General features: G+C 35.1%; 1 protein-coding gene across 1 annotated transcript; it reads left to right on the forward strand.

Annotated features, from left to right (window-relative positions):
- Positions 1 to 670: 670 nt before the first annotated feature.
- Positions 671 to 13,395, forward strand: LOC144998212 (wall-associated receptor kinase 2-like). Its single transcript, XM_078958027.1, has 3 exons — positions 671 to 1,613; positions 1,782 to 1,958; positions 11,887 to 13,395. The coding sequence occupies exons 1-3, from the start codon at positions 722 to 724 to the stop codon at positions 13,095 to 13,097; spliced, it is 2,280 nt and encodes a 759-aa protein (XP_078814153.1). The 5' UTR covers positions 671 to 721; the 3' UTR covers positions 13,098 to 13,395.
- The last annotated feature ends 1,857 nt before the right edge of the window (positions 13,396 to 15,252 follow it).

Consider the following 15,252-nt stretch of genomic DNA (forward strand, 5'->3'; position numbering starts at 1 on the left):
CAAAATATTTATTATTTATTTATTTATATACTAGGAGTAAAATCCATGTATTACATGGGTTCATTTAAAAATTTTTTATATAAAAATTCTAAACATTTGAAAAAGTTTGAATTTATAAGAAAAATTTTAAAAATATTAAATTATTAAAATTAAAGTGTTTTTTATCTTTTAAATTGAAACAAATAATTTAGAAAAATAAACAAAGGAAACTAATGAAGTTTTAATTTACATATATTGAAATTAGAAGGAAAATCAATTTTTGAAATTGATATGCATTTATTATTATATTTATTGTAATCATTATATTTTAAATATTATATGAAATTTAATAAAATAGAAAAAACCATAGAATGACACGTGAAAAACATTTAATTGAAAATAACCACAAAATAACATGTAACAAAAATATTTTATTTTTTAGGGTATATTATTATAATATATTTATTTATTTATTATTATTATGATGTATATTCCGTTTTTATACTTTAGAGTTTATATGTTGAAAATTCAGCTCAGTTATCATATTAATGAAAGAAGATTTTGTTTTCACAGGTGCATTTCATGCAGAATTCTTGTAAAACGTGGGGTATGTTTGAAGTTGATGCGTATTACTCGACAAAACTAATGCTCCTTTGCAGTTTTGCATGCCCTATATAAGATGCTCCGATAAATCTTAGTAAACACACACAAAGAAATTGATCACACAAAAAACAAGAAAACCATGCTTCTTCTTTTCACACTAGTTCTATTTACTTTCGATTTCACAATATCGATGCCTTTGTTGCCTGAGGGAAACTTCGTAAGTGCCGACCTTACAGGCATTAGCAACATAGCAAAGCCAGGGTGCCAAACAAAATGCGGGAACTTGACCGTTAAATACCCTTTCGGCATAGGCGAAGGCTGTTACTTAGATGACGGATTTGAGTTGACATGCAATTCCACTCATTATGACCCCCCAAAGCTCTTTATTGGGTCAGGTAGCATCGCTATACATAATATTTCAGATTCGGAGATGAGAATTTTCAATACGATTGCTTACGCATGTTACGACGAAGCTGGTGTACCGGATATATCTGACGGGTGGATTCAGTTAAAGGAAAGCTATCGAACTTTTTCACAGAAGAACAAGTTTACTGTCATCGGATGCGATGACTTTGTTTTGATGAATGGGAAGCTGAATGAAATCGACTTCGTTAGTGGTTGTTTGGGACTCTGTAGCATAGAAAGTGTTGTGCCCAACGGGAACTGCTCAGGAATCGGGTGTTGTCAAGCATCAATACCTAAGGGTCTTCGATATATCAATTCTTCATTCAAAACCTTTGGTAACCATACAAGTGTTATGTCACTCAATCCTTGCAGTTTTGCATTTCTTGCTGAGGAAGGTAGCTTTGATTTTGGTGGTGTAAACGATTTGAAAGATAGAAAGTTTAATACTAGGACAAATCCCATTGTCCCAATTGTTGTCGATTGGGTGGTTGGAGGCGAAGGGAGTTGCTCACAGGCTACGGCATGCAAGGGAAATAGCTCCTGCAACGACGTAGATACTGGTGGGTATCGCTGCAGCTGCAAGGAAGGTTACGAGGGCAATCCTTATCTCGATCAAGGCTGTCAAGGTCAGTTTCAAAATTAAAAGCCAAAGATAATCCCTCCATATTATGTACTTAATTAGCAATCACGTTGATCAATATGTTTTCTCGGTTGTTGGTATTGGTAATAATATAGAATATATCACTTTATGTACATCTTTGTTATAATATCATGTGAATATCTTTATTTCCCAGATATCAATGAGTGCGAGGACAAAACCAACTTCCCTTGTTATGGCTTTTGCACTAATACTCCAGGAAGTTACAATTGTACTTGTTTGCATGGATACGAGGGGACTGATGGAAAAAGAGCAGATGGATGTAGACATGTTGCTAAAGATTCAAAATTTTCAGAAGTGGTAATCTCGTTAGGTATATACACTTTCACATAAATATTGTTGGGTCAAATAAACTTTATATAATAACCATAACTAGGGTTGTTTAATATGTCTTTTCCTTGTGACTAGTTTAGATTCAGAATATTTGATGCCATAATTAGAAGTTAATTTGATCTTATAGCCTTTGATATGCCTCATACCGGTCTCATAAATAAGAAGTTATCAAACAACCCTTTAACAACCCTTTATGTGGCCATCAACTCTTTTTTACCGATCAAGTTTGAGTGTTGAGAAACCACTACTCCATTTGTCTTGATTATAGTAATCCATCTTACATTTTAAGATATAATCGAAGGCAACTTCCTAGAAGAGTCGTTCACAGTGTTAAGATAGGATTCATTTATAAGCAATTCACACAAAACACTATATCCGCTCATAATTTGATCGCTGTATCCTCTAAGAATGAGGCTATGTAAGAATAAATTCACTTGATTCTTTTATGAATGGAAAAACAAAAAAGAAGACTTAAGATGGGATAAAATAGGAACATGGGAAGAACAAAAAGCAGGGGAAGAAAATTTTTTCTAGGAATTTGACTTGATCTGCAAGTATCTTATATTTTATTTTAATAAGACTAAAAAATGAATATTTAGTCTTAAGATATAACATCCTATTTATATTAGACGTAACGTAGTTTTTAGGGCATCCACAGTCCATTGAACTCTAGGAAGTTCAATGGATTGCTACATCATTGTCACATCAAACTTTCACTTTTTATTCAAAGAGTAAATTACACGAATGGTCCCTGTGGTTTGGGGTAATTTGCAAGCTTGGTCCATAACTTATTTTTTTAACTCGGAAAGTCCCTATTGTTTGTTTTTGTTACACACTTGATCCCTAGAATTTATTTTTGTTACACATTTGGTCCCTATCTTACCTAAAAAGACTATTATTTAAATAGGGAAAATGGTGAGATAAGTAAGGTAATGTAAGGTGGGTAGGGTTGCGGTGTGTTTATTTAAAAAAAAATTAAAAAATCAAGGGCAAAATAGTCTTTTTAGGTAAGACAGGGACCAAGTGCATAACAAAAACAAACAGTAGGGATCTTCCGAGTTAAAAAATTAAGTTAGGGACCAAACGTGAAAATTACCCTAAACCATAGGGACCATTCGTGTAATTTACTCTTATTCAAATATACCTTTTAACATCCACACTTCATTAAACCCTACAAAGTTTAATGGATTTCTATATTTGGTTTTAAATTTAATTGGAAAAGAAAAGATTAAATCCATTGAACCACTCAATGATCATGCAACTCTCTCATTCAACTCTCATCCATGTCATCACTCACACTCCATTAAACTTTTATTCAATCCTAATCATCATCTATTTAACTCTTATTAAACCCCATTGTTGATGCCCTTATCCAATACAAAAGCATCAAAACAAGAAACTTTCTTAAAATACCCATGAGACTAAAATTGTCCTCGTTTCTGAATTATGCCAACATATTCTCCTTAATTAATAATTTTCGCTATCTTCACTCCTAACGACCTTTTCATCTCTTCAAACTTGACTGCTCCCGTTGATTTTGTCAGAATGACACCCCGTTGCTCATTAGTTCAATCTAACAATTGAATTCTCTAAACACCTTCACAACCAACTCTGATAATACCAATTTGATCTACTCTTTATTTCTTGCACTCCAGTGACAAACCCTTGTTCAATTGAGCACATACCATTTCTAGTATCAAAACCAAAATCATTCTGGAATGTTATGGTATACCTGTCATTCGATGCCATTCCATTGGTGGTGTTATAATCAATAAAATTTGAACTGAATATGGAATTAAAGTCTTACCCGCCAATGGATTTACATAATTAGAACCAATCTCACTTTGTATATAAGAGTCATCAACCTAATCAAATGACCCCATTCATCCAAAACTAGACCATCTATGATGTATATAAGCTTCTATACTCCAAGTGCTAAAGCACAAGCTGTAGCAACTTTATATGTGTTGCAATTTGGTGAATAAATAGAGCTTGACTATCCAATGTTACTTAATATGACAATGAAACCATTATCCAACCTCTCACAAACGCGATCGACATTAATTTTTCTTTACTTCACGTGTTGCTCCATAATCAATTCCTTCAATAACTCTTCTTTTCTTGGCTGTAAGAAAAATTGCATTTGCAACACTAACACTTTCTTTCCAACACATTTTTTTTTATCAATGTCTGCGTATTCTACAGCAGGATGGTCTGTGAGAGAGCTTTGCCTCAATCATGAAGCAGATTCTTCCAACTAAATCCTTTGTATTGAGAGAATCATAGTCTATGATTTTGTATGTTTCAACATACTTAGGTTCACAACATTTTTCCGTTAATCATTGGTGTATCTATACATGTGTCCTTGGAACTGTTGGGTTTTAAGCATTCTAACACTCTTATGGTGTACATGCAACCCTAGAAACCTTGGATCTATATTTTCTCTAAAATACATGCAAATTTGATTTCCAAGGTTTACAACCTAACTAGCATGTTATGGGGTACTTTTAATATAAAACTTTAAGTAGAATAACATACCTTTCTTTTGTGGTTGATTTCTTGGAGTTTTAGAGCCTAGCACCAATAGTGTGGATGCCTCAAGTAGTCTCACAAATCACCCAAAACAACTTGGAAATAACTGAGAGAATATGATGCTCACTAGAATCGGCCCACTCTTTGTTTCTCACACACACTAGTGCCAATTCTAGAACCAAGGGCCTCTTTATATAGTATGGAGGATTAGAGTTAAACCCTAATACCCATTACTCTTCATTTACCTAGGATCCATGGGTTGAAAGCTCCATGGACTTCCATATACTCTTAGCCCATCCCAAATAAATCTTAGCCCAATCCATATATATATATATATATATATATATATATATATATATATATATATATATATATATATATATATATACATACATATATAAGAGTCCATATTTATTTAGCCTCTTTTGATCACTAAATTAATTCCAAAATCAATTTTGATCAACACTAATTAAATAATATGATTTCATATTAATATATTATAACTTATAATATATTAATAGATCATAAACATCTTATTTTAAAAAATATATCCATACAAATTGTTAGGTGAAGTGCAACCCAAATGGACCATGCCAGGTTGGGTCAAGTTCATACCAAATATAGTTATGGACTTAGACACCTTATCCAATAGTCTCCCACTTGGATAAGTCTGATAAATATAGTTGCAAGTATAACTTCAGGAACCAACCAGCAATCGTAGCTCTTTAAAACACTGTTGAACTATGAAGCGCCATTTTAGATAAGTGATCATATAATCCTCTGTTCTCAAGATATCAACCGGACAAATACATGGAACAATGTCGTACTTATTGTCCAACAATTGTTTCTCGATCTCTGATTTGTTTGACATAGAACTAAATTGAACACATCAATTAGGTTCTCACCGGGCCCGACACATAAGTCAAAACCAAATCATCGAGGGGCCCAGATAGCGCTTCTATTGCTAGAAGGAACAGATAAACTTCGACCCATATGCTTGTACTAACTACTTGTTGAATTATGCATAAAAGCTCGTTTTATGACATCAAGTTACTGAAGCGTTTTTGTACAATCAATGGATAACCAACTCATAGTTAACAACTCATATCTCTAGGTTTGAAGATATATATGATATTACCGTCTCACGATCACTCGAGATAAATCCCATGAAGTGATACAAGTGAGCATGGGTTTAATCCAATACCCAGACCTTATGAGCACTCATGAATGTTGTAGCAACCATTGCCATGTCTAATGCACCTTAGACAAATCTTACAAGTCAAATTCATGACAGTCTTAATTCAATACCTATTTCCAACGTATGACCGACTGCGGAGAATTTTGAATAAAATAATTATTCTGAAGTCAAAACATGCAAAATTGAAACAATAGTAAACGATTAACATAAGATAGTAACACCTTACTTATAAATAAACAAGGGCGGAAGAGAAAAAATAGTAGGAACAAGGGCGGAAGAAAAAAAATAGGAGAGAAAAACTTTTCTAGAAATATTACTTGATCTCTATGTATCTTATTGAATCAAAAGTAAAAACTGGAAAATCAATCATAATACATAACACCTTATTTATACTAGACTTGATGGAGTCCTCCAATGCAAAAACGTTAAAACAAAAAAGTTTCCTAAAATAAGGATAATCATTAAATTATAAAAATCTTATCAATATGGAATCTAAGTAAAATACTAAGACCTGATAATATTGCCATATGATTATTGAAAGATAAAAATGACAAGGTTCTTGATGAAAAGCATAAAAGATACAAACAAGAATAAGGTGAATAAATATTTGCTAAGACCAAACCCTAATGGGCTAAAGGCTAAAAGGCCCATAAACACATGGGCTAACAACATATAGGCTAACACCCCCTCAAACTCATAATGCGGCAACAATAAGCATTGAGAGTTGGTCACACAAAAAACAAAAACGAGACGCTAATAGAGCCTTCGTAAAAATATCCGCATGCTGCAAGGTTGATGAAACAAACGAGAGACTCTCTTTTCCGAAATTTGTATCACACTTTTGTTATAACAATTCAGGAGAGTAGGTGAAGAAATGTGAATCCCCATATCTGCAAGAAGCCATCGTAACCAAATAATCTCACGGGTTGTCACAACCATAGCACAATACTCAGCCTCCATGGACGACCAAATAATCTCACGGTGGTGGATTTACGATCATGACGATCACCATCCCAATCAACATCACTATAGGCACGTAACTCAAGAGAATACGTTGAGGGAAACATGAGGTTTTGAAACCGAGTGCCATGAAGATATCTCAGAAACTGAGTGCCATGCAGCAAACCCAAATCCTTCATAGCAAAACGATAAGCTAGATCATGCTTCAAAGAGTCAATACCACTATGGTCATCACAAGTAACGATCGTGTCATCCAGATATAAGGACAAAAGAATCTGTCCTGTAATCGAGCATATAATAAACAAAGTCGAATCATGATTACTCTGAAAAAATCCAATAGAGATAATCATTGTGGAGAATTTCTCAAACCAAACACGAGGTGCTTGCTTGAGACCATACAAAGCTTTTGCGAAGCCGACAAGCCTCACCCGGCTAATGCTGAATTCTTGGGGGAGGAGACATATAAACCTCCTCATGGAGGCCACCATTCAAAAAGGCATTCTTGACATCCATTTAAAAGATCTTCCACTATCGAACAAATGAAACTGCAGTCATAATAAGAATTGTCGTCATCTTTGCCACTAGGGCAAAGGTCTCCTCATATTCCAAACCATACTGTTGGGAATACCCTTTTTCTACAATTCTATCCTTGTATCGCTCAACAGACCCTTCAGATTTTGTTTTTATCTTGTACTCCAGCGACAACCAATCCTATATTTCCTAGGAGGAAGGGAAACAAATTCCCATGTATGAATTCAATGAAGAGCAGTGAGTTCCTCAGCTATAGCATTCTATCAAAGAGAATCTAATACAACCTCTTTATACGATTCAGGTTTATACAAAATGGTGGATGCTATCTATAAAGGAAGCAAATGATCATGAGTATGAAGAATAAGTAAAATTTAGAAGCTTGGTGGACTTGATAGGACGAGTAGACCTCCTGAGGGGTGGTGGTGGAAGTGGATCTTCAATCTCAACAGTCGAAGGGGCATACTTAGGAGCAGGAGGAGTCGATGAAATCTCTGAAGAAGTGGGAGTGTCATGAGCTGAAGGATTAGATGACATAGATGGATATCGAGTCTCTATCTTCTCACCGAAAGGATCAATATGTAGAAGATTTAACTTCGTTATATTGTGGGTTGTATCAATAATCGAGTAGAAAAGAATATGTTCCAACAAAGTGGCATGTCGAGAAACATATAACTGTAGACTCCCAGGATCATTGCAACAATATCCTTTCTTTCCAACAACATACCCCAAAATACACAAATAGAAGATTCCAGCCCCAACTTGTTCCTCTCAACATGAGGCCGAAGAAAAAAACAAGTACATCCAAAACTCGTAAGGCAAAGTAGTCTGGTAGGTGATCATATAGCTTCTCAAAAGGAGACATTCCTGAATTCAATGAAGTAGGGATATGATTAGTCACATAAAAAATAGTTAGTACTGTTTCACCCTAAAACGCACTAGGAACATGTGTAGACAGGAGCAATGAGCGGTCTGTCTCAACAATATGACATTGTTTTCGTTCTGCCACATTGTTTTGCTGAGGAGTGTCAATACACGATGGCTGGTGTATGGTACCATCCGAAGCAAGTAACCAAGTAAAATCGTTAGAGGTATATTCACCCCCTAAGTCACACCTGAATCACTTGATCATAGTCGGATTTTGATTTTTAACAAGAGCTCTAAAACTACTGTAAATGCCAAGGAAATCAAATCTACATTTCATAAGATAAACCTAGGTATATCAAGTATAATCATCTGTAAAAGATGCATAATAGGTCGACCCACCCTTTGTGGATACTAGTGTAGGACCCCATACATCAGAATGAATAATATCAAAAGGAACAGTAGAATAAAACATACTTTTACTAAAAGGTAAAGCAGAGAATTTTTCAAGTTTACAACCACTACAATTAGAAATCTCACCAGTGTTCAAATGACCCAAAACACCACTAGATGCTAGAAAACTCAAATGCGATACATACACATGTCCCAAACGAGAAATCCAAAGATAAAACTTAAACGACAAAGGACTCAAATGAAAAGAAGACAAATCAATGTTGGAGGCAGAAACATTAGACACTTTGAGAACCTCCAAGACAAACAGTTATCCCACCCTGCGGCTGATCCCAATCACATTTTGGGTGTGTTGATTCTGTATAACATAATCAGAAAAGAACACCCAATTACTAGACTTACACAACTGACTGACTGAAGCAAGATTCAAAGTAAGTTTTGGAATGTAATAAACATCAAGGATAGTGATATGAGAAATAGAAACATACCTAATACCCTCGAATGGCATAAATGTATCACTAGCAGACATAACAGAGATAGATGACACATATGACAAAGAAGTAAATGATGACAAATGAGGAGTCATGTGATGGGTTGCACCAGAATTTAAAATCCACAAAGATGAGGGAATACCTAAGGTACCGGATGAAGTAGGACCAGAGTGAGACATAGATGCAGACATGGTAGTGGGATTAGAGGCCAAATACTGTTTGAAACTCTCAAAAACCTTTTGATTCAATGTAGATTGTGACACGTTTCCAACAGATTCTGTGTCAACTGGTGGTGTAGCAGCAACATCAAACTATGGAGGACGAAGTGTCCATGGACGAGTACTAGAGGAACGTGGCTGAAACTTCTGCTGACCAGACCTATTTTGTTGTCCCGACTGAGGCTGACCAGATTTACACTTGTTGACTAACAATGGACACTGAGCTTTCCAATGATTTTTCTGTTTTCAGAATGCATACTCATCATAAATAACCCTTGGAGTTTGTCGAGACTAATTAGAGGAAACAACAAGCAAAGCAGGACTGGAAGTTGGAATGGAGGTTGCTTTAAATAATTTATCCGCGTAAGACTTGATACAAGTCTCTTCAGCAATCAGCTCATGAAAAATAGAATCCACCGAGGGAAGGGGGGATCGATGAAGAATCATTCCACGTAGGCCTTCAAAATCAGAACGCAACGGCATTAAAAACTGGTCCAAACGTTGTTCTTCCCTCCTAGCAATATAAGACTTAAAATCGTTTAACTCTTTAGATTCAGTAAGAGCCAATTGATCCCACAAATCAGACATAGTAACATATAAATCTTGAATACTCATATCATTTTATTGAAGAACACGGATATCATATCTTAATTGATATTATTTAGCAAAGTTAGACTAAGTATACAGTTTCTCTAAATGATTCAAAACTTCCTTTATTTTGTCATATTTAGTCAAATGCATACCACTAGATTATGTAAGAGAATTGTTAATCCAAGTAATGACCTTGGAGTTATCAGTCTCCCAAGTAGACTTAGCAATTTGAAACACAAATACACGACTTTGTGAGAGACATGACACGACACGAATACACGACATGAATACATCTTTAAAATTGAGAAAACACTTATTTCTCTTCGTGTATTTGTATCGTATCAAATTCGTGGCTAACATGTTTTCATGACATGAATACACGAATTGTCAGGTCTACTCCCAAACATCAACCAACAAATCGATATTCTCAGCTTGAGGCACTGAAGGTTTGGCTTTAGTCCTAGTGACATATCTCCACATATTCTTCCCTCAAAGGAAGTTCTTCATAACATAACTCCAATAAGTATAATTCTTTCCATCTAATCAAATACCAATTGCCTGAAGGGAATCATCATTTCCAGTTATGTTGGCAATATATTAATAACCACAACAACATATAACCAATCATAGTGTGTATTTGACACGAAGCTTTTGGAAGCGTCTGGAAGCTTCTAACTTTTAGCTTTTGATAAAACGCTCTAGTTTATATAAAAATCTTCATTTGACGGTACGTGCATTTAATTTTTAGTTTAAACAAAACACTCTAAATCTAAAAGCTACTTCATATAGTGTTTAACAAAATGCTATTGAGCTTTTGAAATCAATTTCCATAATTACCCTTATATATATATATATATATATATATATATATATATATATATATATATATATATATATATATATATATATATTAATCAATTGTCCTTTTATGTAATTTTATATATTTTAAAAGCTTCCAACTATTTTTGCCTAACTGTCATATAACAAGTAAAAGCCACAACTTCCAGCTACCAGCTACCCGCCACCCGCTACTCGCTTCCAGCTAACAACGACTTTTGCCAAACAAGTACATAGAATGAGAACAGTAACAAACCAACGGAAGCAACTAATCGAACAATAAGAGATCGAACAACAACAACAAACTAACAACAACAACAATCGAATACCAACAAGCAAACGAACATTAGCAATGAAGAAGCATCAAACAGATTGGAAACGAAACGACTACAACAACCTTCGCTAAGACCACATATGACTGCTACAAAACCTTCTAACAACGTATCAAACATCCGTTCTGATATCATATGATAATATTACTATATGATTATTGAAAGAGAGAAATTACAAGGTTCTTGATGAAAAACATAAAAGCTACAAACAAGAAAAGAGAGAATAAATATTAGTTAAGATCAAACCTAATGAGCTAAAGGCTAAAATGCTGTAAACATGTAGGCTAACAAGATATATGCTAAGAAGACCATGTTAATATTTTTAGTTCATTTTTTCTTCTATGAGGCCGTATTCATTAATTTTGCAATTCCTTACCAAACTTCTTCTCTTCTCTCAGCCTCCATATTTCTTCCCTTTGGTTCTTTTAAAATCACCTGCGCATACGTTATCTGCATCAACTACTCCTGCGCAATAGTTGTGAGATAACATCTTTTGTTCTCTTATTACCTGGACAAAGGCAAAAATAGATTAATCGTACTCAGATTCCCAACGATCAATGAGCATGCCAGGGTTTTGAACTTTAAGCATTAAGTCCATGCATCAAGTCAAGAGCGACTGCTGGCATGAAACAATATTCATTTTTAGCCAATTGACAACAGGTTCAACAATAGTCGTAAGATCTAGTACCAGTTAAGATGTGCATTGCAACAGTCGTCGCTGCATCTTGCTCAATTAGTTTATGCATTGCTTCTGTCTTTTAATCTAGCTTGGTCACAACGCTTTTGATATTTTAATGTATACAAAAAACAAACTCTCAAACAAACAAACATTCCGTGCATTGTTACCTAATGGATCTTTTTTAACACATGCTTTTATATTTTAATTTATACAAAAAACAAATTAATATTTATTGTAGAGCTTTATTTGTTTTCCTTTCGCATGTAGTTCTGGTGTTTGGCTTTCTAGCCATATTATCTGGCATAACTGGCATTTGCTTTGGCATAAGGAAGAGGAAACTGAACAAGCTACGAGAAAAGTTTTTTGAGAAAAACGGGGGTGAGTTTCTGAAACAAAAGCTCAAGGCACCAGGGGCTAGTGATGCCGTGACTATGTTTAGTAGTGAACAGCTCCGAAAAGCTACTGATAACTATTCCGAGGAGCAAATTATTGGCCGAGGTGGTTCTGGTATAGTGTACAAAGGAATCTTGTTGGATAAACGTGTTGTTGCAATAAAGAAGTCTAAACTAGTTGATGGGACCCAAGCAGAGCAATTCATCAATGAAGTCTTGATCCTTACACAAATCATCCACCGCAATGTGGTTAAGCTATTAGGTTGTTGTTTGGAAGAGGAGGTACCAGTACTAGTCTATGAATTCATCTCGAATAACACGCTTTTCTATCACATTCATAATAGATTGGGCGGAATGAGTTGGTTATCATGGGAGAATCGGCTAAGAGTTGCTACTGAAGCTGCAACTGCATTTGCATACCTTCACTCACAAGCTGCTATGCCTATCATACACAGAGATGTCAAGTCTGCAAATATATTATTAGATGAAAACTACACCACAAAAGTATCAGATTTTGGTGCTTCGAGGTTGGTCCCTTTAGATCACGATCAAGTAACTACTCTTATTCAGGGCACACTTGGGTACTTGGATCCTGAATACTACCATACAAGTCAGTTAACCGACAAGAGTGATGTTTATAGCTTCGGTGTGGTCGTTGCAGAACTCTTAACCGGGAGAAAACCCATTTGTGCAGGTAGAACCAATGAGGAAAAGAATTTGGCAACATACTTTGTCAAGTCAATGAACGAAAATCGTTTATTCCAAATTGTTGAACCACGGTTGCTACATGAAGGGACTATTGAGCAGTTAAAAGCAGTAGCTGAGATCGCAAAGAAATGCCTTAACTTATTAGGAGAAAATAGACCTACCATGACACAGGTGGCAATGGAGTTAGAGGGTTTAAGAAAGTTTTCAACTCATCCATGGGTTCAACGTCAAGAAACACGTGATGAAACCAAAAGCCTAATTCTAGAAGTAGAGCAATCTGATCTTTATGGTGTCCCGTTAATCCCAAATAGTACTAACGAGTGGGAATCTTACTCGGGTTCGACAGGAATTGTTGATCAAGAAAACATACCACGCTAAGTTTGTATGGTGCTTGTAATATATAGACTAGTCCCGGTTGTTGGAGAATCAGCATGACCATGCTTTTTTCAAAACATTGTTATTGTCGTCTTCACTGAGTTGTGTCGAGTCGTCTATGCTTATATGCTTTTACTTCTTTGTTTGTCGTCAAGAGTACCTCGTGGGTAATTTGAGTGATTTTGTTAGGTGTTTCCTTTTAACTACCATATGATCCTTTGTTATTCGCATGAGTTCGAGATACATATGTAACATAAAAAGCGTTCGTCATTTTTATAGTTTGTTAAAATTTGGTTCATGACTTCTTAGTTAATAAAAAAATTTGCACCATGCTTCTTTTATCTTTCTAACCATGCTGATTTTCCATGATCATTGAGCTTTTCTTACTAGATGGTCATGCATGGTGAAGCACGTCAAGCAAATCCTTCACATGTTGAGCGACAGGCACCATTTAACTTATTTTTTACAAGCCTCTAATTTTTCTAGTATTTGACTCTTAGTAGATATCTCTTTTTGTTGATTGTTATATTAAATAAGCTTTCCTTTCGTAATTGTCAAATTTAGTAGATAAAACTACAAAAATAATCCAGGTGTGTGGTTTGTATTTTTTCCGGGTTTTAATCTAAACCCTCACAATTTTGGATGCATAATCCTTTTGAATAGGTTTTTCTATAGAATTGGTCTAGAAGTTCGAATGTCTATTTTAGCATTTTTTTTTTCATTTGCCATTATTATTTTAAAAAAAATAAACCCCCCTCGCCCACCGGTTTTTAATCATTTTTAACATTTTATTATTAAGAAAAGAAATATAATAGAAACCAACCCCTCCCCACTTCCACCATAATCTTTCCCACAACCCACCTCCTTTTGTCTTGTCAGGCGGCCAATGCAACTCCTCCAATCACCGTCTACTTGCAATTCCAATAATAAGCATTACTCTTTTTTATACCTTCAAACAATTCCAATAATAACCAATTTTCTATCTACAAATATACCTTCAAACAATTTTGATTCAAAACAAGTTGATGACACATATGAACTTCAATCCAATACCTCCGTCAACAACATCCCCTTTCCCATTTCTCTTTTTTCAAAAAATGGATTAAAGAAGTCGATCTGTTTCCATCTTCCAAACCCATGTTTCAATTTATACTTTGTTCATCCCTAATTTCAAACAATTTTGGCTTAATCCGGTTTCTAGAATGGTTATCAAATTGATTTTTAATAAGAACCCAATTACATGTACTACCCATTATGATATGCAATCTTCACCATTCACGTTTATTGCTCTTCCTATTCTTTCCCAGTATTAAGAATTAATGAAACCCAAATGATGAGAGAAAAACTTTGAGACACACTTGAACAAAAGTTAGAACAAGTATATTGCAGAATAGTTAATCTCGAAGGATCTAAGAGTTCAACAGTAATATTTAAGTTAGATGGTTAGAGAGTTAGTTGCGGAAAATAAAGAAATAAAAATGACAACAATTGTTATATCAAGTATACACATAAGTTGCTTCATAACGAGGAATGCATTCAAGTCAAGTTAATAAGTGAGATCAAACTTAGTGATTAAGTCACAAAGGACTTGCTCCAAAGAGAGATTGTAATCAGCTATGAAAGAGTAAGTAATATGAGTAAGTAAGAGAGAGATAGAAATGATAAATCCAGAGATGTGTATTAGAAAATGGTAGATGCGTATGAATTACAAAGAGAATGAGCTCTATTTATAGAGACTCATGAGTTACATCAGATTCACTCTCTAAGAGTAGCCATGCAAGGCATACTGGACAATAGAGAATATTGTAGTAAGACAAAACAAATTGAATAATAGAGAGAGACTGCGGTTCGTCCAGACTTCGGCTGCGGTGGCTAGGAAGAGATCTTGACTGCGGGTGTACTGATGACTGCGGTAGCTAAATGTAACATCCGGATTCCCAGGTATATTATTTTTGGAGTTTGTGGAAGAACTCGGCGAGTTGGAGCTTAGACTCGCCGAGTAGGGTCGCAGATCTCATCCAGGTCACAACTGGACTCGGCGAGTCCATGCTGTTTAATGAAACCCTAATTTCCAGGGTTTGGGACCTATTTAAAGGCCCTTACGGCCGTCATTAGCGGCTACCACACCCCAGAGCGAGACCCTAAGAGATCTGGATTG

This window comes from Lactuca saligna, chromosome 5 (genome assembly GCF_052625555.1).
Source record: "Lactuca saligna cultivar CGN05327 chromosome 5, ASM5262555v1, whole genome shotgun sequence".
In the NCBI taxonomy this organism is placed as follows: domain Eukaryota; kingdom Viridiplantae; phylum Streptophyta; class Magnoliopsida; order Asterales; family Asteraceae; genus Lactuca; species Lactuca saligna.

Excerpts from the sequence above, each read along its gene's own strand:
- LOC144998212 (XM_078958027.1), top strand. The coding sequence starts at position 722 with ATGCTTCTTCTTTTCACACTAGTTCTATTTACTTTCGATTTCACAATA. Across the intron at positions 1,614-1,781 it reads TCTCGATCAAGGCTGTCAAG|ATATCAATGAGTGCGAGGAC; the intron begins GTCAGTTTCAAA and ends TTTATTTCCCAG. Across the intron at positions 1,959-11,886 it reads AGAAGTGGTAATCTCGTTAG|TTCTGGTGTTTGGCTTTCTA; the intron begins GTATATACACTT and ends TTTCGCATGTAG.